This window comes from Planococcus citri, chromosome 2 (genome assembly GCF_950023065.1).
Source record: "Planococcus citri chromosome 2, ihPlaCitr1.1, whole genome shotgun sequence".
NCBI classification, from domain to species: Eukaryota; Metazoa; Arthropoda; class Insecta; order Hemiptera; family Pseudococcidae; genus Planococcus; species Planococcus citri.
Window position 1 is genome coordinate 65,376,182 of NC_088678.1, and position 23,719 is coordinate 65,399,900.

At 34.8% G+C, this 23,719-nt stretch overlaps 4 protein-coding genes across 4 annotated transcripts; all 4 read left to right on the forward strand.

Moving 5' to 3' along the window:
* The first annotated feature begins 593 nt into the window (after nucleotides 1–593).
* LOC135837092 (uncharacterized) lies at nucleotides 594–4,153 on the forward strand. Its single transcript, XM_065352247.1, has 5 exons — nucleotides 594–731; nucleotides 834–1,144; nucleotides 1,236–1,466; nucleotides 1,611–2,232; nucleotides 3,290–4,153. Exons 1-5 carry the CDS (start codon nucleotides 683–685, stop codon nucleotides 3,382–3,384), a joined length of 1,308 nt encoding a protein of 435 aa, XP_065208319.1. The 5' UTR covers nucleotides 594–682; the 3' UTR covers nucleotides 3,385–4,153.
* An 885-nt stretch (nucleotides 4,154–5,038) lies between these two features.
* Nucleotides 5,039–8,317, forward strand: LOC135834219 (uncharacterized). Its single transcript, XM_065348055.1, has 6 exons — nucleotides 5,039–5,167; nucleotides 5,435–5,745; nucleotides 5,838–6,047; nucleotides 6,182–6,809; nucleotides 7,875–8,012; nucleotides 8,103–8,317. Exons 1-5 carry the CDS (start codon nucleotides 5,119–5,121, stop codon nucleotides 7,967–7,969), a joined length of 1,293 nt encoding a protein of 430 aa, XP_065204127.1. The 5' UTR covers nucleotides 5,039–5,118; the 3' UTR covers nucleotides 7,970–8,012; nucleotides 8,103–8,317.
* An 844-nt stretch (nucleotides 8,318–9,161) lies between these two features.
* LOC135837096 (uncharacterized) lies at nucleotides 9,162–12,076 on the forward strand. The gene is made up of 5 exons (XM_065352257.1): nucleotides 9,162–9,304; nucleotides 9,416–9,723; nucleotides 9,814–10,035; nucleotides 10,162–10,783; nucleotides 11,847–12,076. Exons 1-5 carry the CDS (start codon nucleotides 9,256–9,258, stop codon nucleotides 11,939–11,941), a joined length of 1,296 nt encoding a protein of 431 aa, XP_065208329.1. The 5' UTR covers nucleotides 9,162–9,255; the 3' UTR covers nucleotides 11,942–12,076.
* Nucleotides 12,077–13,600: 1,524 nt separating this feature from the next.
* Nucleotides 13,601–19,977, forward strand: LOC135837094 (uncharacterized protein K02A2.6-like). The gene is made up of 4 exons (XM_065352250.1): nucleotides 13,601–13,750; nucleotides 13,856–14,166; nucleotides 14,259–14,468; nucleotides 14,603–19,977. Exon 4 carries the CDS (start codon nucleotides 15,606–15,608, stop codon nucleotides 19,707–19,709), a length of 4,104 nt encoding a protein of 1,367 aa, XP_065208322.1. The 5' UTR covers nucleotides 13,601–13,750; nucleotides 13,856–14,166; nucleotides 14,259–14,468; nucleotides 14,603–15,605; the 3' UTR covers nucleotides 19,710–19,977.
* The last annotated feature ends 3,742 nt before the right edge of the window (nucleotides 19,978–23,719 follow it).

Consider the following 23,719-nt stretch of genomic DNA (forward strand, 5'->3'; position numbering starts at 1 on the left):
CAAATTTTTAAACGTGTTTTAACAATGTTTTCTGTTACTAATAAATTTTGAAAACTTTTGCCGAAATTTCATAAGCTTTTAGTTATTATTTAGCGATTTCAATAGATAGGTACCTACTTTTCAAGTGTCCTCTTTTTAAAACACGTTTTACGATATTTTGTACAGTTTTCACTGAAACTCAATAAATTTTTCTACATATCATCATTTTCTTGGTTTTTAAAAAATTTTGTTTATGTACTCAATTTTATATCATTTAAAAAACATTCAAACAATATTTTAATTTTTCAATAACTTTGATGATTTTTTTTTTCAACGTAGGTAATTCTAAATGATTTCAATGCGTTTCAGCATTTCTGTGCTATTTGAACGTGGTTAACAATGTTTAAAGAAATCTAAATTATTTTGGCAGTTTTGAATATTTTAGAGGCTTCTACGATTTAACAGATTAGGCTACACTCTGCTTCGTTTTTACAGAAAACATATCCATCCGATAATTATTTCAAAACGAAGTTACTTCAATTTAAAAAAATAGATTATAAGTAGATACCATCAAATTAAATTTCAAAACTTGAATTTCGAGTTCGAGCAACGAACGATAAGTAGGTGTAGGTCTAGGTACATACTAGGTACCTAAGCACGTAAATAGAGTATCTATTTCTTAAAGTGAGCTTAAAGTTTCAACATGAACAATCCGTGGAAGCTGATCTTTGTTATTTTATTTACATGCGAAGGTAAGTACATACGAACCATATATAGGTTTCAAAGAAATGTATTCCTTCCTTACAAGCTTGGCACATGAAATTTATGGCCATTATTTCATTCTTACGTTTCAGAAATTATCGCAGCTCAGCCAGCGAGCAATGATTCCACGAAATACGATCTTACTAATGTTTTAAACGATGCGATATTAAAACTACTCAAAAGTACTGATTTAGTTGAAAAATTGGAGTCGGAAATACTCATAAAATCCACAAACCATCGAAGATGGAATATAAAAATTAATAATACCCAAAAACTACGATCGTTTGAAAATACGAGTGCAATCGAGATAAGCACAATGTTTACTTTCGGATGCTCAACAGGTAGCCTAATGTTTAGGAACCCGCCAAATACGATTCGTTGGGAATTTCCTAAAAATCGATTCGTAAGTGTACAAAATCTGCTTTCAAAATGCTCTAATCTATCGTACACATCAATGCAATTGACATTAAATCATTCTGCACGTTTCACGATAGCATATGTTCTATGACGAGCTGAATTACTGGATAGTAGGATCCGTTCAAGTATTAATAAAAGAACCAGCATGTCCTTATTCTTATTGGAATTGCTATTACAACAGCGATTTTGATGCAAAAGACCACAAATACAAGAATTACTCGATTATCGCAACAAACCTGTCAGCGAACCAAAGTTGCAATGAAAATATCACCATCAATACATCGTATGATCATTCGGAAAACCCTCACGTAAGTAATGATTGAATTTTAAAAAGAAATAGTACGTACTACATACATACGTACGAGTACCTATAGTACCTACCTATTCAAAGAGAGAACTTTTTCAGAATTGAAACTAAAGAAATAAGTATACATAAGTATGTGTAATTTCAGGGCATCAAACTAGAAAAGCACTCTGTATTATTATCATACAAACAACATCTCAAGTTGATGTACATGATTAGCTTGGAATTACCATCCATAATGCGCCGTTATTTCTTCGATGAAGGCAATTTCAACGCACTAATGGGCGAAATGTTCAACCTGAACCCAAAACAGCATATCATTTCAGCCTGTCCCGATTTTTTGACAAACGAACAACGCTACTATTACCTCCTACCGGACATTTCTTTCGTCTACATGAATTTCAAAAATATCACCATCAGAGGACTATCGAATTTTGAATCGTACGCAAACAATCAATCGTGGAGTAATCGATATTCATCCTACGACCTTGTTTACACCCTACAAGTGAAGAATGTTCGAGGACACATGACTTTAGATCCCGGATTTGAACATTTACCCCATTTTCAACTGAATTTCTTCATCGGTAATCTTGACATATCGTTTGTTCCAAAAAAAGGCGAATTTCGTGTGGAGGCGCAGGATTATTCCATCGTCGAAGACACTCTCCAGCCCTCCACATTGATATCATCGTGGTTGCCGGAATATTCAACAAGTATTATTGAGCTGATCGAATCAGCAGTGGTAGATTCGTTGATGCCATCGAAAAAGGGTGAGTAAAATGAGCACAGAAAAAAATATTATAAGTACCTATCTACGTACTTAGACAATCCCTCAAAACGAAAAGCAAAAAGGCGGGAAAGGGTTGGAAAGAGTACAAACCTTCAAAATATTCATCTGACAATCCACTGCATGCGCATGATGAAAATTTCAGTCTTCAAGTCTCCGGAAAATGAGATTAGGGAGGGGGAAAGAATCCGAAAGATGATAGAAAAAACCTTGATACTCTTCAAAGACACATCTAGGACACTTGAGAACACCCTTCGGACGTGCATGTTAAATTTCAGCTTCCCATAAGTCAGTTTTTGAAATCACTCAAAACTACATAATTATTGTTGCTTAAGAGTTGAATTGGAGAATTATTCGCATTAGTTCACTTATTTGCTCAAAACAGTTCATATCTTGTTTCCCTCGAACCGTCGCCTCACCAAATGAGGTAACTCACTCTTTCAGACCCCGCCTTCATCACAATGCATTTGCATCGATAAACAAAAATCCACTTTTATGTAGTCAAAAAAGGGTGAGGAGCTGGGTTGAAAAGTCGAAACCTTTTAAAAAAAAAAATGCACATACCAAATTTTAGTCTCCTAGGTCAATTTAAGACGGATTCACCGATTACACAAAATCAAAACACCAAAAAAAATTCGCAAAAATCCACTTTTCTGCAGCTGTAACCCCCACAAAAGCCACTCCAAGGTCACTCCCCAGATGTAAATGTCAAATTTCAGATTTCTTAGTCAATTTAGAAAGGAAGAGGACGTGATACGATTTTTCAATGTTTAAATACGCGAATAAATTAGTTCTCTCCCCTCCAAACTGCTCTATGAGGCTGATTTTTTTTTGGTATGATATAATACACAACTTTTGATTTCCTACCGATTACCTATAGTTCTCAGTTTGACTTTTTTAAAACATTTTCATTCCTTTTCACCGCGTCTCTAAAATGTTCACTTCCGCGAATTTTGAGCCAGGGTTATCTGCAATCGAACCCCTTCAGCTTATTAATAATTACCATATTTTTATTTTATGATTTGTTTCTATCCTAATAGATAAAGAAAAGTCAAGTTCATTATCATCCGACTTCACACAAATAGAAACTTCGTTCGTGGAACTTTTGAAAAAATCTCACCCTCGGACAAGATGATTCCAAATCTCGTAAATTACATTACAGGCATGGATCAATCAGGTGGACACCTGGACAGAAAAAACAGACACAGCACTAATTAATTATAAGCAACCATAATGTGTAAGTTTCCTGATTAAACGATTTATTTCATTTGCAGAATAATTTCCCCAGGTAGGTGGGTAATTCTCAAAAAAAAGGTCAACTTTGAAGTGCATAATTTTGAAAAGCAAAAATCATTTTTTTTTGGAAAATTTCAAGTGGGAATCATTTGTATAGGTGTCTCAGATTCCGTTTCTAGTGTTGGCCTCAATTCAATCCCCCCCCCTGTGGGCCCTGATCCCCCTAAAACGGCGATAATTAGGATTCGATATGTCGTTTGATATGTTTTCGAAGTCGTAGAATTCGAATCTGGAGTTATTTTTTTTGTAGAGGTGGAGGGTGAGGCGTGGAGAAGAGGAAAATGTCAAATTTTGCTTATATTATCGTGTAATACGTCGACTAGCGCGATAAAAGTACATAGCCGAAGGACAATCTCAACGTTTCTTCGTTTAAAGCCTTCATTACTGGACATCATTTGATTTTTAACACGAAATAAATGTGTACTTATCATATAGAATAACTTCCCTTTCTCAATTATCGTTTTCGGTTGATTAGGGTAAATAAAAACGCAAGCCGAAGGACACAGATTTTTCTAATTATCAAAACTTCATAGAAAAGTACGATCAGAACAAGCTGTAATGTAATTTAAAAAAAAAAAAAACGGTGCGGAGTAACATTTCTATGAGAACAGTCAATCAATGCAGCCACTCACCAGAAAATAATGTTGGATTGGAACGCTAGCAAAAATAATTAAAAATTGCTCTAAAATTGGCGCAAAAAGTGTGTGACAGTTTAATGTGAAATTTGAGGTTCCTATAGACTTATTGCAATTGCAATTTGCACAATAATATATGTACCTTTGTGTTCTATGATAGTGAGAATGTGTCAGTTCCCCCCCCAAAAATGAAGTTCATGACACTTTATAACATTCATTTTCAAAAACATGGCGTGCGAACCCAAGTCGAAGGACATTAGGGGTATAAAATCGAATGTAGTACACCAATGAAAGGAGGGGCTAAAAATCTCAATACCAAACATAAAATGTGTGGGGGTGATCCTTCCATGGACCAAAAAAAAAAATCATTCTAAAACTTCTGAGGAATTTGACATACGTACACGAATTTTACCTTTTTTTTGAGAATTACCCTCAAACAATATTTTGATTTTTCAATAACTTAAATGATTTTTTTTCAGCGTTATATGCGCAAGATTTGCTAAATTTTGTCAAAATTTTAATAAAATCTGTTCACTTTTTGGGTAATTCTGAATGATTTCAATGCGTTTCAGCGCGTTTCTATGCTATTTGAACGTGTTTAACAATGTTCATAGAAATCCTTGATAAATTTTGAAAAAATTTTCTAATTTTTTTTTTTGATAGTTTTGAATATTTTGAAGGCTTTTACGATTCAACAGATTAGGCTACACTCTGCTTCGTTTTTTCAGAAAATACATATATCCGATAATTATTTCAAAACGAAGTTATTTTAATTTTAAAAAATAGATTATAAGTAGATACCATCAAATTAAATTTCAAAATTTGAATTTCGAGTTCGAGCAACGAACGATAAGTAGGTGTAGGTCTATAGGTACATACTAGGTACCTAAGCACGTAAATACATTATCTATTTCTTAAAGTGAGCTTAAAGTTTCAACATGAACAATCCGTGGAAGCTGATATTTGTTATTTTATTTACATGCGAAGGTAAAGTACATGCGAACCATAGGTTTTAAAAAAAAGTATTCCTTCCTTACAAACTTCGCACATGAAATTGATGACCATATGTGAGGGCGCATACGGAAAGGGACAATTCGACCAAAAAAAAAAAAAAAAAAAAAGTTCTCTGAAATTGTTGTAGGAACTCTGTAAAGGGTTCCTACAACAATTTCAGAGAACTTTTTTTTTTTTTTTTTTGGTCATAAGGACCCTTTCCGCATGCGCCCTCACATATTATTCAATTAAACGTTTCAGAAATTATCGCAGCTCAGCCAGCAAGCAATGATTCCACGAAATACGATCTTACTAATGTTTTAAACGATGCGGTATTAAAACTACTCAAAAGTACTGATTTAGTTGAAAAACTGGAGTCGGAAATATTCATGAGACCCACAAAACATCGAAGATGGAATATAAAAATTAATAATACCCAAAAACTACGACCGTTTGGAAACACGAGTGCAATCGAGATAAAAACAACGTATACATTCGGATACTCAATAAGTAGCCTAATGTCCAGGAACCCGCCAAATACGATTCGTTGGGAATTTTCTAAAAATAGATTCGTAAGTGTACAAATAATCTGCTTTCAAAATGCTCTAATCTATCGTACATCAATGCAATTGACATTAAATCATTCTGCAACGTTACACGATAGGATATTTTTTATGACGAGTTGCAATACTGTATAGTAGGATCCGTTCAAGTAATAAAAAAACCATGTTCTCATTGGAATTGCTACTACAGAAGAGATTTCGTAGCAGAAGACTACAAATACAAGAATTACTCGATTATCGTAACAAACCTGCCAGCAAATCAAGAAAATATCACCATCAATACATCGTATGATCATTTGGAAAACCTTCACGTAAGTAATGATTGCATTTTAAAAAGAAATAGTACGTACTACATACGTACCTATAGTACATACCTACCTATTCAAAGAGAGAACTTTTTCAGAATTGAAACCTAAGAAATAAGTATAAGTATGTGTAATTTCAGGGCATCAAACTAGACATAGAAAAGCACTCTGTATTATTGTCATACAAACAACATCTCAAGTTGATGTACATAATTAGCTTGGAATTACCATCCATAATGCACCGTTATTTCTTCGATGGAGGCAATTTCAACGCACTAATGGGCAAAATGTTCAACCTGAACCCAAAACAGCATATCATTTCATCCTGTCCCGATTTTTTGACCAACGAACAACGCTACTATTACCTCTTACCAGATATTTTTTTCGTCCACATGAGTTTAAAAAATATCAACTTAAGAGGACTCTCGAATTTTGAATCGTACGTGAACGATCAATCGTGGAGTAATCGATATTTATCCTACGACCTTGTTTACACCCTACATATAAAGAATGTTCGAGGAAACATGACTTTAGATCCCGGATTTGAACATTTACCACATTTTCAACTGAATTTCTTAATCCGCAATCTTTACATATCGTTTGTTCCGAAAAAACGTGAATTTCGTGTAGAAGCCCGAGACTATTCTATCTTCGAAGACACTCTCCAGCCCTCCATACTGATATCATCCTGGTTTAGAAAATATTCGACAAGTATTATTGAGCTGATCGAATCAGCAATGGTAGATTCGTTGATGCCATCGAAAAAAGGTGAGTAGGCACTTGAATAAAGTAGGTACGTACAAAAAAATTATACTCAACAATCATTCTCCACAAAAAGTAAAAAATAGGATTAAGGTTTGAAAAATACAAAGTCTCAAAAATGTTCATCGTCTGTCAACCTCTAAATGCGCATGATGCAAATTTCAGCCTTCAATTCTTCGGAAATGGCAAGGAGAGGGGAGGGGAGAAGACTCGATTTTTAGCTGCCCAACTTCATATTCACGCCTTCTGGTGCAAATTCAAAATTCTGGAGAAATTGTAAAGTAGCGCTGGAGGCTCCAGATCGGTGGGAAATGGTGGAATTCGGTTCCGGGAGGTTAGTTATGAACAAAATACAGCGATTCGATCAAATTTCAAAAATTTCCTCACAAACGGTAAAATTTTGATTTTTTTGGATTTCTCAGCATGAAAAAAGGTGGTCAAAAAACCACTCTTGAGGTGTCCCTCCCAAAATCGACTCAAATGTCGATAAACTCGTTAAACAGATCGAGTTTAACACACAACTCGATTTTTAGCTGTCCAACTTCATATTCACGCTTTCTGGTGCAATTTCAAAATTCTAGAGAAATTGTAAAATAGCGCTGGAGGCTCTAGAATGGCTGGAAATGGCGAAATTTGGATTTGGGGTTTAATATCAGTTTTAGGATTTATTTTGAACATTTTTACTGATCAAGTACGTACTTTTTTTAAAAAAAAAAGCATAAATCACCAAAATAGTCAATTTTGGATTTTCAAAAATTCGCCAAAAATCGAGATATGAAGTTGGGCAGCTGAAAATTTGAATTTGGGGGTTTTAAAACATGCTCTTTCCAAAAATCGCGGCCCCGGCCGTTTAAATCGGAGGCGGACACCTCAAGAGGTTCCCTAGTTAGACCTATTCTAGAATTAATTTTCTTCCAAAAAAAGAAAAAAAAATCACCAGAGAATATTATTTTACACCAGGACAAGCAAACAAACACAGACAGATATTGAAAATAAGTATTTATTAGATTAATTGTATAGGTATGTTTCTTACTAACGTATGTAATTTTTGATTTGTTTCGATCCTAATAGATAAAGAAAAGTCAAATTCATTATCATCCGACTTCGCACAAATAGAAACTTCGTTCGTGGAACTTTTAAAAATATCTCACCCTCGGACAAGATGATTCGAAACCGCGTAAATTACATTACAGACATGGAATCGATCAAGTAGACACTCAAACAGTAAAAACTGGCATAAGACTAACACATTATAAGCAAACTTAATGTTCTAGCGAAACGATTTTATTTGATTTGCAGTGTAATTTCCTCAAGAAGAAAACTGGAGGGAAAAAGACCTATACACAGAGAAGAACCAAAGAAAAATCGCCCCCACTATCCTATTGTATAGAATTAGAAGACATAATCCCCCCAAAAAAAACGTGTAGCTCATCGACTTGAATGTTCGAGGAGAATGGAAAATAAAAAATGTCTAAACATAACGTTGTTGAATGTACGATCAAAATAAAACATTACAAAAGGGTTTTAACAAATTCCTCTCTGTCTCACCTTTCTCCGGAAAACAAACCTATTTCATTCGTCAATTTATTTCGAAATGTATGAAACGGATAATTAAGAAGATAACATCAAACTTAAATTTCGAAATATGTCGTACTAATTATTTTTAAACATGTTTCAACAATTTTTTCTGGTGCTAATTAATGGTAATGAACTTTGACAACTTTTGCTGAAATTTCATAAGTTTTTGGTTATTATTGAATGATTTTAATAGATACCTAGGTACCTATTTTTCAAGTGTCTTTTTTTTTTTAAAAAACACGCTCTACGATATTTTGAGCAGTTTTCACTAAAACTCGATACATTTTTCAACATTTTATCATTTTCTTCGTTTTAAAAAAATTTTGTTCACCCAATTTTATATAATTTAAGAAGGAAATTTTAAAACAATATTATTTATGAAATTTTTGCTAAATTTGGCAACATTTCATCATTTTTAAAATAATTTTAATGAGTTTTTTTCAGCGTTATGCAGATTTGCGAAATACTACATGTAAGTATATGTTTTTAGAAACGTTTTATGCAATGTTTGCCGAATTTTGTCAACAATTTTAATAGAATTAGTTGAGTTTTTGGTTAACAACGTTTAAAGATATCCTTGATAAATTTTGAAATTTTTTTTTCAATTTTTTGGCAGTTTTGAATATTTTTAAGGCTTTTACGATTTAACAGATTAGACGACACTCTGCTCCGTTTTTTCAGAAAATACAGATGTCCAAAAGGTAACTATTTCAAAAACGAAGTTACATTAATTTAAAAAATTGATTATGTAGATAACATCAAATTAAATTTCAAAACTTGAATTTCGAATTCGAGCAACGAACGATAAGGAAGTGTAAGTATTTAAGCATGCAACTAGATTATCAATCTCTTTAAGTGAGTTTAACGTTTAAACATGAATAATCCGTGGAAGCTGATATTTGTTATTTTATTTACATGCAAAGGTAATTACGAACTATAGATTTTAAAAATATGAACCTATATTCCTTCCTCATAATCCTTATTATGAACATGACACATGAAATTGATGACGATTATTCCATTACGCGTTTCAGAAATTATCGAAGCTCAGTTAGCGAGCAATGATTCTGCGAACTACGATCTTACTAATGTTTTAAACGATGCGATATTAAAACTACTCAATAGTACTGACTTGGTTAAAAAATTGGAATCAAAAATACTCATAGAACGCATAAAAGATCAAAACGATGTATACAAAATTAACAATACCCAAAAGCTACGACCATTTGGAGATACAATCGAGATAAAAAGAATGTTTACTTTTGGATCTATATTATGTGATAGTCTAAAGTACAGGAACCCGCCAAATACGATTCGTTGGGATTTTCCTGAGAATACATTCGTAAGTGTACAAACCAGCTTTCAAAATAGGTACTCTAATCTAGATAGGTACCTATCTATATTAAATTACATTCTGTACGTTTTACGATAGCATATGTTCTATGACGGGCTACAATACTGGAGTTCAGGACACGTCTTAGTAGAACCAGATTTATATTGGACTTTCGATAGGAGTACAAGCGAATTCAATGTAAGATACCACACATACAAGAATTTCTCGATTATCGCAACTAAACCGCCAGTGTCAGCAAACCAAAGTTTCAATGAAAATATCTTCATCAATGCATCGTATGATCATTTGGAAAACCTTGAAGTAAGTACCTAATTGAATTTTTAAAAAAAATAGTAGGTACGTACGTACTTACCTACCTACCTACCTACCTATTCGAAGAGAGAATATTTTCCAGAATTGAAACCCAAGTAATACCTGTAATTGCAGGGTATCAAAATGGCAAAGTATTCTAAACTACTATCTTACAAGCAACATCTCAAGTTGTCATACATAATTGGCTTGGAATTACCATCCATAATGCGCCGTTTTTTCTTCGATGGGGGCAATTTCAACGCAATATTGGGCGAAATATTCAACCTACACCCTAAGCAGTACATCATTTCAGCCTGTCCCGATTTTTTGACCCACGAACAGCGCTACTATTACCTCCTACCAGACATTAATTTCGTGTACATCAGTTTCAAAAATATAACCATCAGAGGACTATCGAATTTCGAATCGTACGTGAATAATCAATCGTGGAGTAATCGATATTTATCCCACGACCTTGTTTACACCCTACACGTGAAGAATGTACGAGGAAACATGATTTTAGATCCCGAATTTGATCATTTACAACATTTTCAACTGAATTTCTTCATCGGTAATCTTTACATATCGTTTGTTCCTGAGAAAGACGAATTTCGTGTGGAAGCCCGGGACTATTCTATCGTTGAAGACACTCTCCAGTCCTCCACATTGATATCATCGTGGTTGCCGGAATATTCAACACGTATTATTCGGCTTATCGAATCAGCAATGATAGATGTGATGCAGTCATCGAATAAAGGTGAGTAAAATAAGCATAGAAAAAAATATTATACGAGTATATCTACGTAAACAGTCTCTCAAAACGAAAAGCAAAAAGACGAAAAAGGGTTGGAAAGTACAAACCTTCAAAATATTCATCTGGCAACCTACTGGACGCTCATGATAAAAATTTCAGTCTTCGATGCACCGGAAAATGAGGGGGAAAGATGACACAAAAAAACCATGATACTTCCCAAAGACACATCTAGGACACTTAAGAACACCCTTCGGACGTGCATGCTAAATTTCAGCTTCCTACGTTTTTTTTTTGAAATTTCTCTAGAAAATTGAAGAATCACTCAAAACTAATATTACTCGTAATTATTGATGCTTAAGAGTTGAATAAGAGAATTATTCGCATTAGTTCACTTATTTGCTCAAAACAGCTCATATCTTGTTTCCCTCGGACCGACACCTCGCCAAATGAGATAGCTTACCCTTTCAGACTTCGCCTTCATCACAAAGCATTTGCATCAATAAGCAAAAATCCACTTTTATGTAGTCAAAAAAGGGTGAGGAGGGGTTGAAAAGTCGAAATCTTCAAAAACAATGCACATATTATGTACTAAATTTCAGTCTCCTAGTTTATCTGGGGAAGGCTTCACCGATTAAGTACCCAAAATCAAAACATGAGAAAAATCGCAAAAATCCACTTTTCGGCAGCTGTACCCCCCACAAAAGCCACTCCAAGGTCACTCCCCAGATGTAAATGTCAAATTTCAGATTTCTTAGTCAATTTAGAAAGGAAGAGGACGTGATACGATTTTTCAATGTCTAAATACGCGAATAAACTGGTTCTCTCCCCTCCAAACTGCTCTATGAGGCTGTTTTTTTTTTGGTATGATATGATATACAACTTTTGATTTCCCATCGATTGGTTCTCATTGTCAGTTTGACTTTTTTGAACATTTTCATTACCTTTCACCGCGTCTCTAAAATGTTCACGTCCGCGAATTTTGAGCCACGGTTATCTGCAATCGAATCCCTTCAGCGTATTAATAATTACCATATTTTTATTTTATGATTTGTTTCTATCCTAATAGATAAAGAAAAGTCAAGTTCATTATCATCCGACTTCGCACAAATAGAAACTTCGTTCGTGGAACTTTTGAAAAAATCTCACCCTCGGACAAGATGATTCCAAATCTCGTAAATTACATTACAGACATGGATCAATCAGGTAGACACTTGGACAGAAAAAACAGACACAGCACTAATTAATTATTATAAGCAACCATAATGTGTAAGTTTCCCGATTAAACAATTTATTCCATTTGCAGAATAATTTCTCCAGGTAGGTAGGTGGGTAATTCTCAAAAAAAAATGTCAATTTTGAAGTACATAATTTTGAAAAGCAAAAATCATTTTTTTTTGGAAAATTTCAAGTGGGAATCATTTGTATAGGTGTCTCAGATCCCGTTTCTAGTGTTGGCATCAATTCAATCCCCCCACTGTGGGCCCTGACCCCCCCCCCCCTACAACGGCGATAATTAGGATTCGATATGTCGATTGATATGTTTTCGAAGTCGTATAGAATTCTAATCTGGAGTTTTTTTGTACAGGTGGAGGATAAGGGGGGGGGGAATGCCAAATTTTGCTTATATTATCGTGTAATACGTCGAATAGCGCGATAAAAGTACAGCTGTCTGAAATTTGGCCAAGTCGAAGGACAAATGAAATATGAGCGCTGCACTTATAGCCGAAGGACAATCTCAACGTTTTTTCGTTTAAAGTCTTCATTACTGGGCATCATTGGATTTTTAACACGTAATAAATGTGTACTTATCATAATATATGTAGAATAACTTCCCTTTCTCAATTATCGTTTTTGGTTCATTAGGGTAAATAAAAACGCAAGCCGAAGGACAGAGATTTTTCTAATCATCAAAACTTCATAGAAAGGTACGATCAGAACAAGCTGTAATGTAGTTTTTAAAAAAAAAAAAAAACGGTGCGGAGTAACATTTCTATGAGAACAGTCAACCAATGCAGCCACTCGCCAGAAAATAATGTTGGATTGGGAAGCTAGCAAAAATAATTTAAAATTGCTCTAAAATTGGCGCAAAAAGTGTGTGACAGTTTAATGTGAAATGTGGGGTTCCGATAGACTTATTGCAATTGCACAATACATAAAATACCTTTGTGTTCTATGATAATGAGAATGTGTCAATTTGTTCCCCAAAAAAATGAAGTTCATGACAATTTATAACATTCATTTTCAACACCCAAGTCGAAGGACATTAGGGGTATAAAATCGAATGTACATCAATGAAAGGACGAGGGGCTAAAAATCTCAATACCAAATATAAAATGTGTGGGGGTGATCCTTCCATGGACCCAAAAAAAAAATCGTGCTAAAACTTCTGAGGAATTTGACATACGTACACGAATTTTACCTTTTTTTGAGAATTACCCTCAAACAATATTTTGATTTTTCAATAACATAAATGATTTTTTATCAGCGTTATATGCGCAGATTTGCTAAATTTTGTCAAAATTTTAATAAAATCTGTTCAGTTTTTGGGTAATTCTGAATGATTTCAATGCGTTTCAGCGTTTCTACGCTATTTGAACGTGTTTAACAATGTTCATAGAAATGCTTTTCTAATTTTTTTTGGTAGTTTTGAATATTTTAAAGGCTTTTACGATTCAACAGATTAGGCTACACTCTGCTTCGTTTTTTCAGAAAATACATATATCCGATAATTATTTCAAAACGAAGTTATTTTAATTTAAAAAAATAGATTATATAAGTAGATACCATCAAATTAAATTTCAAAACTTGAATTTCGAGTTCGAGCAACGAACGATAAGTAGGTGTAGGTCTATAGGTACATACTAGGTACCTAAGCACGTAAATACATTATCTATTTCTTAAAGTGAGCTTAAAGTTTCAACATGAACAATCCGTGGAAGCTGATATTTGTTATTTTATTTACATGCGAAGGTAAAGTAGGCTACATGCGAACCATAGGTTTTAAAAAAATGTATTCCTTCCTTACAAACTTCGCACATGAAATTGATGACCATATTATTCAATTACACGTTTCAGAAATTATCGCAGCTCAGCCAGCAAGCAATGACTCCACGAAATACGATCTTACTAATGTTTTAAACGATGCGGTATTAAAACTACTCAAAAGTACTGATTTAGTTGAAAAATTGGAGTCGGAAATATTCATGAGACCCACAAAACATCGAAGATGGAATATAAAAATTAATAATACCCAAAAACTACGACCGTTTGGAAACACGAGTGCAATCGAGATAAAAACAACGTATACATTCGGATACTCAATAAGTAGCCTAATGTCCAGGAACCCGCCAAATACGATTCGTTGGGAATTTTCTAAAAATAGATTCGTAAGTGTACAAATAATCTGCTTTCAAAATGCTCTAATCTATCGTACATCAATGCAATTAACATTAAATCATTCTGCAACGTTACACGATAGGATATTTTTTATGACGAGTTGCAATACTGTATAGTAGGATCCGTTCAAGTAATAAAAAAGCCATGTTCTCATTGGAATTGCTACTACAGAAGAGATTTTGTAGCAGAAGACTACAAATACAAGAATTACTCGATTATCGTAACAAACCTGCCAGCAAATCAAGAAAATATCACCATCAATACATCGTATGATCATTTGGAAAACCTTCACGTAAGTAATGATTGCATTTTAAAAAGAAATAGTACGTACTACATACGTACCTATAGTACATACCTACCTATTCAAAGAGAGAACTTTTTCAGAATTGAAACCTAAGAAATAAGTATAAGTATGTGTAATTTCAGGGCATCAAACTAGACATAGAAAAGCACTCTGTATTATTATCATACAAACAACATCTCAAGTTGATGTACATAATTAGCTTGGAATTACCATCCATAATGCACCGTTATTTCTTCGATGGAGGCAATTTCAACGCACTAATGGGCAAAATGTTCAACCTGAACCCAAAACAGCATATCATTTCAGCCTGTTCCGATTTCTCGATCAACGAACAGCGCTACTATTACCTCTTACCAGATATTTCTTTCGTCCACATGAGTTTGAAAAATATCAACTTAAGAGGACTCTCGAATTTTGAATCGTACGTGAACGATCAATCGTGGAGTAATCGATATTTATCCTACGACCTTGTTTACACCCTACACGTGAAGAATGTTCGAGGAAACATGACTTTAGATCCCGGATTTGAACATTTACCACATTTTCAACTGAATTTCTTCATCGGTAATCTTTACATATCGTTTGTTCCGAAAAAAGGCGAATTTCGTGTGGAAGCCCGAGACTATTCTATCTTCGAAGACACTCTCCAGCCCTCCGTACTGATATCTTCCTGGTTTAGAAAATATTCGACAAGTATTATTCAGCTCATCGAATCAGCAATGGTAGATTCGTTGATGCCATCGAAAAAAGGTGAGTAGGCACTTGAATAAAGTAGGTATGTACAAAAAAATTACACTCAACAATCATTCTCCACAAAAAGTAAAAAATAGGATCAAGGTTTTGTTGTATCCTTATATTATATTTCTGCGATAGGTAGCGCTTTATTAATTTACTGGCTCAACCGGTTGAATGTTATTTATTCATACTTTGTTATTATATTTTATTCGTTATTAAAATGGTTAGAAATGAACGTGTATTTTATCCTGGTTTACTTCGTAATGGTATAATAATGGCGACGAGATAAAGTACGTAAAAAAAATGCGTGTATTTCGGTCTTAAAAGACATTCGTACGTTGTACCGGTTTCAATGTTCCTACCTTACGAGTGAACATAACTACGTGCAAAATGGTGCTCCCTACAGAACAAGAGCAACTGATTTCAAGCCTCGTGGCAGCTCTTCGCACCTTACAGCCAACCACTACTTCACTCGATCCGTTTTCCGAAGGATCGGAGACTATGGCAAACTTTTTTGTACGTTTGGAAAACTTCTTCGCTTTACGCCAGATTCCTGCGGATCCTGAAGGTGCTACAACTTCAGTAAGAGTACAAAACTTAATTAATTACATTGGCGCTAAATACGTTTCGACTGTCTACAATGTCTGTGCTCCGGTGATACCTGAAAAGAAGAAGTACTCAGATGTTAAACAGCTTCTTATCAACCACTTCGATAAGCCGGTCAACGAAGTGGTAGAGCAACATCGCTTCATGTTACGTGTCCAAAGCGATACAGAATCAGTTAATCAGTTTGTTACAGAACTGAAACGCCAAGCCGCTTTATGCAATTTTACGTGCGGTCATTGTACTAAACCTACAAGCGAGCTACATCTACGAGCACAATTTATTCGAGGTATTCGTGATAGCGACACACGAAGAGAATTACTACAGAAAGGTGGTAGCGAATCTACCACTACTTTCACCTTCGATAAAGCAGTCGAGTATGCCGTTGCAGCTGAATCGTCCAAACTTGGCAACGATGTAATTCAAAATTCTCATTTCAACGCCTCAACTTCCGGACCAAAACCTGTTAACAAGCTTCAAGTAAATAAAAATAAATCCACCAGGCCATTTTCACAGCTCCGGGGATCTTGTTTTCGATGCGGTGATAAAGATCACCGAGCAGACAAATGCCCTCATTCTAAAGAAGTCTGCTCATTCTGCAATAAAGTTGGGCATATTACGAAGGTTTGTCAACTTAAACTACGGCGTAATAAATCAAATTCAGGTCGCGGAGGTCACAGTGGACGCGGTGGCCGTTCGAAACGTCCGTATTATCGCCAAAATATTCCTAATACCGGTGCAACGAACCCTACGAATCCGAACGAAGTAAATTATTTCGATTTTCACGTTCTTAACCTACAATGCAACTCGAATTCGAATAATTCCGATAAGATACTTCTCAACTTCGATATTGGTAATAAAAATAAGCAGCTTGAACTCGATACCGGCGCAGCTGTTACTACTTTACGTGTATCTGTTATCAGAGAGTTGATTCCTGGTATAAAAATACTTCCAACTACTGATAAGCTTAGATCTTTCGATGGCACTATTATTGATCCGATCGGTGTTGTGAATCTTTTCGTCAAGTATAAATCGAATGCTGAAAACCTAACAGCTTACATTGTGCCAAATTCTCATCCTGAAGTTGTTGGGCGTACGTGGATAAAAGCGTTTCGAATATTACCTCCTGAGTTGCTGGAAATTAATACTGTTTCAACCGAGGTGAATTATACTGACGAAATTAAGAAGTTGATTCGCGAATATTCAGATTTATTTTCCGGTGGATATGGCAAAATTCCTAATTTTCAATGCTCACTATGTTTGAAAGATAATGCTGTACCTGTATTTATGAAGCCTAGAACTTTGCCATATGCCATAAAACCATTAGTCGAAGCTGAAATTGAGAAATTACTTGCCCAAGGCATACTTTCACCTGCTAAACACCCTACTTGGGGAACACCAATTGTACCTGTTATCAATTCAAAAGGTGCTTTACGAATTTGCGGTGACTACAAGGTAACAATCAATAAGTACCTGATTGCTGAAAAGTATCCGATTCCGAACGTCGAGGAAATGTTTAGTAAACTTGCCGGTGGTACTCACTTCGTTTCGCTCGATATTTTCAGAGCTTATTTCTGCATGGTTGTAGATGAGCTAAGTGCTATATTACAGTGCCTTAGTACTCATTTAGGCGCATTCTACGTTCACAGACTTATGTTCGGCGTTGGCAACGCGCCATGGTACTTTCAGAAATTTATGGATGAAATATTATCGCATATACTTGGTGCTGCGGCGTTTTATGACGATGTCAAAGTTCAAGGAGCCACAGCCAAAGAGTTACTTGACAGACTCCGTATGGTTTTCCAGACATTCCGTGAACATGGGTTGAAATTGAACAAAGATAAGTGTCAGTTCAATTTGAAATCAATTACTTACCTTGGTTTCGTTATTGATGCAAACGGAATTCGAAAAACGCCAGAGAAAATCGAAACCATCGTTAAATGCGATTATCCGAAGAATATTGAGCAGCTACGTAGTTTTATTGGTCTCATCAATTACTATGGCCGTTTTATTCCGAATATGGCCGATATTCTCGCTCCAATGTACCAATTAATGCAGAAAGATGTTCAATTTGTTTGGAATAACCAATGTCAAGCAGCTTTCGTTCGATTAAAACAAGAAATGACCGAAGATCGTATCCTAGTGCCATATGACCCTAAATTACCTCTTGTTTTAGCTGCTGATGCGTCATCATATGGTCTAGGCGCCTGTTTATCGCATATTTTACCAGGCAATGAAGAAAAGCCAATTGCTTTTTGCAGTCGTACGTTATCGAAAGCTGAACGTGGTTATAGCCAACTGCACAAAGAAGCTACAGCTATTTACTGGGCTGTAAAAAAGTTCTTCGTTTACCTTTTTGGTCGCAAATTTATTCTACATACCGACCATAAACCGCTGACTGCGATCTTTCATCCCAACAAAAACTTACCTGATTTAACTGCAGCCAGATTACTTCGTTATGCTTGTTTTCTATCGAATTTCGACTACGATATACAGTACCGAAGAAGTGAAAAGCACAGCAATGCCGATTTTCCTTCTCGTTTTCCACTACCGATTCCCAGTAACGAGAAAACCGATGCAGCTAGTTCAGTTTTACTGCTTGAGCAAATCAGCATTTTACCAGTTACGAGAGCTGAAATTGTTTCAGAAACGGCTAAAGATCCAGCGTTGATTCCTGTTCTCAATGGCTTACGTTCGAATTCCGGCCTAGAGAAAACGTGTTTCGCTGGCCAAGAAGCTGAATTTTCGATTGAATCTGATTGTATTTTCCGAGGTTGTCGAGTCGTTGTACCTAAGGCTCTACAGCAACGAGTTCTTCAAGAATTACATACTGCACACATCGGTTCTACTAAAATGAAAAACCTCGCTCGTAATTACGTTTATTGGTCCGGTATTGATCGAGACATCGAAAATATTACAACTCAATGTTCCGGTTGTTCTCAAGTTAGAAATAATCCTCCTAAAATCGATCGTCATCCCTGGTTGTATCCAGAAATATCGTGGTATCGTCTTCATTTAGATTACGCTGGTCCATTTCTCAGTAACTACTTTCTACTTGTCGTCGATGCATACAGCAAATGGGTAGAAATTTTTGTAATGAGTTCGATAACAACTTCTAAGACAATATCCTTTCTTCAAGATCTGTATACTCGATTTGGTCTTCCGGTTATGATTGTCACCAATAACGGTCCTCAATGGACGAGTGAAGAATTCAAAATGTTCAACTCTTCAAACGGTATTATCCATAAATTCGCTGCTCCTTACCATCCTGCAAGTAATGGGCAGGTTGAACGTTACGTGCAAGTCCTAAAAAACAGCTTAAAAGCTAGCTTGTTCGATAGCAGTCAAAGTTCATCAATTACGGAAAGAGTGAATCTGCTACTCATTCAGCTACGCAGAACTACTCACAGCCTGACTGGCAAAACTCCGGCTGAGTTGTTATTACGCCACAGTTATCGGACCAAGTTAGATTTGCTTATCGATCCTCATACGAAACGTATCCGTTCGGATCAAATTCAACAAATCGAGAATACCAAACTTCGTGACATCAAACCTGGAGATCCAGTTAATTATCGAGTTTACAACGATACGAAACGTAAATGGGCAACTGGCCTAGTTATTTCGAAAGGTCCATTAAATGCTGTGATACGTGGTGAGAATGGCGAAACTCACAGGAGACATCTCGATCAAATGGTATCAGCTCCTCATGCCGAACCTTCTTCTGCAGGGGAAGGTACTAGCGATCAACAACATGCAACTACGTCGACCAGCAGCGAACAGCAGCCTCCGACTTCTCAAAATCAACCTGATCCTCCGAAACCTCCTTCTACCGACACTGAGCTCCGTCGATCAAGTCGATCTCGGAAAATTCCATCTAGATTGGATATTTAGAAATTTAGAATTTACCTACCTAAATTTTTACCTTGTTGTGTCGTTTCGTTTTTTTATTTTTTTAAATGTTTTATTGCATTTTATTCTTATTGTATTCTTATTGTTTCAAATTTTAATGTCTTATTAAGGGGGGAGGAATTGTTGTATCCTTATATTATATTTCTGCGATAGGTAGCGCTTTATTAATTTACTGGCTCAACCGGTTGAATGTTATTTATTCATACTTTGTTATTATATTTTATTCGTTATTAAAATGGTTAGAAATGAACGTGTATTTTATCCTGGTTTACTTCGTAATGGTATAATAGGTTTGAAAAATACAAAGTCTCAAAAATGTTCATCGTCTGTCAACCTCTAAATGCGCATTATGAAAATTTCAGCCTTCAAGTCTTCGGAAATGGCAGGGAGAGGGGAGGGGAGAAGACTCGATTTTTAGCTGCCCAACTTACGCCTTCTGGTGCAAATTCAAAATTCTGGAGAAATTGTAAAGTAGCGCTGGAGGCTCCAGATCGGTGGGAAATGGTGGAATTCGGTTCCGGGAGGTTAGATTATGAACAAAATACAGCAATTCGATCAAATTTCAAAAATTTCCTCACAAACGGTAAAATTTTGATTTTTTTTGATTTCTCAGCATGAAAAAAGGTGGTCAAAAAACCACTCTTGAGGTGTCCCTCCCAAAATCGACTCAAATGTCGATAAACTCGTTAAACAGATCGAGTTTAACACACAACTCGATTTTTAGCTGTCCAACTTCATATTCACGCCTTGTGGTGCAAATTCAAAATTCTGGAGAAATTGTAAAATAGCGCTGGAGGCTCTAGAATGGCTGGAAATGGCGAAATTTGGATTTGGGGTTTAATATCAGTTTTAGGATTTATTTTGAACATTTTTACTGATCAAGTACGTACTTTTTTTAAAAAAAGCATAAATCACCAAAATAGTCAATTTTGGATTTTCAAAAATTCGCCAAAAATCTAAAAATGAACTTGGGCAGCTGAAAATTTGGATTTGGGGGTTTTAGAACATGCTCTTTCCAAAAATCGCGGTCCTGTTTATATCGGAGGCGGACACCTCAAGATGTCCCCTAGTTAGACCTATTCTAGAATTAATTTTCTTCCAAAAAAAGAAAAAAAAATCACCAGAGAATATTATTTTACATCAGGACAAGCAAACAAACACAGACAGATATTGAAAATAAGTATTTATTAGATTAATCGTATAGGTATGTTTCTTACTAACGTATGTATTTTTTGATTTGTTTCGATCCTAATAGATAAAGAAAAGTCAAGTTCATTATCATCCGACTTCGCACAAATAGAAACTTCGTTCGTGGAACTTTTAAAAATATCTCACCCTCGGACAAGATGATTCCAAACCTCGTAAATTACATTACAGACATGGAATCGATCAAGTAGACACTCAAACAGTAAAAACTGGCATAAGACTAACACATTATAAGCAAACTTAATGTTCTAGCGAAACGATTTTATTTGATTTGCAGTGTAATTTCCTCAAGAAGAAAACTGGAGGGAAAAAGACCTATACACAGAGAAGAACCAAAGAAAAATCGCCCCCACTATCCTATTGTATAGAATTAGAAGACATAATCCCCCCAAAAAAAACGTGTAGCTCATCGACTTGAATGTTCGAGGAGAATGGAAAATAAAAAATGTCTAAACATAACGTTGTTGAATGTACGATCAAAATAAAACATTACAAAAGGGTTTTAACCCTTTCGGCTACGAGATAAACTGACGGATAGAATTCGAAGTGCTTTAAACTGAGTAAGGCCGGTTGCTGCCTAGAACTCAAAATTTGCTGGAAATCGCACATTCAGATAGTATTCATGTCACAAATGGCAATAAACCTTAAATTGTCTATTATTCCATTTATGACACCGAATAGCATTATAAATCAAAATCAAGCCTTCTGAGGCATCTGATACTTCAAGATGAAAGTATTGGTAACAAGCATTTTTGAAAATAGAAAAAAAGATGAACTAAAATAAAATTAGTTTGAGTAAAAAAGAGATATTATTGAAGAAAAACAAGGTATGCGACTTCAGATAGTTATTCAAACTGCAAATGTTTGAAGGTGTTTGCTTGTGGGAGGATTAAAATTGATGGAAAAATCTTTGTGTTATAGAGAGCATTTTTCAAAATTTTGAAAACCCATGTCACAATTCAACGCTAATTTTCAATGAAAATCTGAAAAATATGTGTCATTTTCATCTTCTGACACATACATCTATCTTGAGATAATTTGCTTGGGCGAGTAAGTCGCCTCAGAAGATGACTGGGTAAACTTTTGCAAGCATTTGAATTTTATGATGAATACTGTGTCATAAAGACTGCGCTCAATCAATTCATTATCTGTAAGATGACTTCTAAAAAGTAATTCCAGTTATTCCACAACATGACGTACGTATTTTATTTTTATTATCTCCTTATGACAAACAGATTGAGGGCTGTATTATGACACAGTATCTATCATAAAATTCAAATGCTAGCAAAAGTTCACCTAGTTATCTTTTGAGGTAACTTACTCACCCAAGCAAATCGCTTCAAGAGAGATGCGTGTGTGTCAGAAAATGAAAATGATGGTGTACTTTTCAGGTTGAATTGTGACACGAGTTTTCAAAATTTTGAAAAATGCTCTCTATAACACAAAGATTTTTCCATCAATTTTAATCCTCCCACAAGCAAACACCTTCAAACATTTGCAGTTTGAATAACTATCTGAAGTCGTATACCTTGTTTTTCTTCAATAATTTCTCTTTTTTACTCAAACTAATTTTATTTTAGTTCATCTTTTTTTCTATTTTCAAAAATGCTTGTTACCAATACTTTCATCTTGAAGTATCAGATGCCTCAGAAGGCATGATTTTGATTTATTATGCTATTCGGTGTCATAAAATGGAATAATAGACAATTTAAGGTTTATTGCCATTTGTGACATAAATACTTTCTGAATGTGCGATTTCCAGCAAATTTTGAGTTCTAGGCAGCAACCGACCTCACTCAGTTTAAAGCACTTCAAATTTTATCCGTCAGTTCCTCTCGTAGCCGAAAGGGTTAACAAATTATTCTCTGTCTCACCTTTCTCCGGAAAACAAACCTATTTCATTCGTCAATTTATTTCGAAATGTATGAAACGGATAATTAAGAAGATAACATCAAACTTAAATTTCGAAATATGTCGTACTAATTATTTTTAAACATGTTTCAACAATTTTTTCTGGTGCTAATTAATGGTAATGAATTTTGACAACTTTTGCTGAAATTTCATAAGTTTTTGGTTATTATTGAATGATTTTAATAGATACCTAGGTACCTATTTTTCAAGTGTCTTTTTTTTTAAAAAAACACGCTCTACGATATTTTGAGCAGTTTTCACTAAAACTCGATAGGTACATTTTTCAACATTTTATCATTTTCTTCGTTTTAAAAAAATTTTGTTTACCCAATCTTATATCATTTAAGAAGGAAACTTTAAAACAATATTATTTATGAAATTTTTGCTAAATTTGGCAACATTTCATCATTTTTAAAATAATTTTAATGATTTTTTTCAGCGTTATGCAGATTTGCGAAATACTACATGTATATGTTTTTAGAAACGTTTTATGCAATGTTTGCCGAATTTTGTCAACAATTTTAATAGAATTAGTTGAGTTTTTGGTTAGCAACGTTTAAAGATATCCTTGATAAATTTTGAACATTTTTTTTCAATTTTTTGGCAGTTTTGAATATTTTTAAGGCTTTTACGATTTAACAGATTAGACGACACTCTGCTCCGTTTTTTCAGAAAATACAGATGTCCAAAAGGTAACTATTTCAAAAACGAAGTTACATTAATTTAAAAAATAGATTATGTAGATAACATCAAAAATTAAATTTCAAAACTTGAATTTCGAATTCGAGCAACGAACGATAAGTAAGTGTAAGTATTTAAGCATGCAACTAGATTATCAATCTCTCTAAGTGAGTTTAACGTTTAAACATGAATAA

Coding starts and splice junctions, on each gene's coding strand:
- LOC135837096 (XM_065352257.1), top strand. CDS start 9,256: ATGAATAATCCGTGGAAGCTGATATTTGTTATTTTATTTACATGCAAA. Junction 9,305..9,415: donor TATTTTATTTACATGCAAAG/GTAATTACGAAC, acceptor TACGCGTTTCAG/AAATTATCGAAGCTCAGTTA. Junction 10,036..10,161: donor ATCATTTGGAAAACCTTGAA/GTAAGTACCTAA, acceptor CTGTAATTGCAG/GGTATCAAAATGGCAAAGTA.
- LOC135834219 (XM_065348055.1), top strand. CDS start 5,119: ATGAACAATCCGTGGAAGCTGATATTTGTTATTTTATTTACATGCGAA. Junction 5,168..5,434: donor TATTTTATTTACATGCGAAG/GTAAAGTACATG, acceptor TAAACGTTTCAG/AAATTATCGCAGCTCAGCCA. Junction 5,746..5,837: donor AATTTTCTAAAAATAGATTC/GTAAGTGTACAA, acceptor GTTACACGATAG/GATATTTTTTATGACGAGTT.
- LOC135837094 (XM_065352250.1), top strand. CDS start 15,606: ATGGTGCTCCCTACAGAACAAGAGCAACTGATTTCAAGCCTCGTGGCA.
- LOC135837092 (XM_065352247.1), top strand. CDS start 683: ATGAACAATCCGTGGAAGCTGATCTTTGTTATTTTATTTACATGCGAA. Junction 1,467..1,610: donor ATCATTCGGAAAACCCTCAC/GTAAGTAATGAT, acceptor GTGTAATTTCAG/GGCATCAAACTAGAAAAGCA. Junction 2,233..3,289: donor GTTGATGCCATCGAAAAAGG/GTGAGTAAAATG, acceptor CTATCCTAATAG/ATAAAGAAAAGTCAAGTTCA.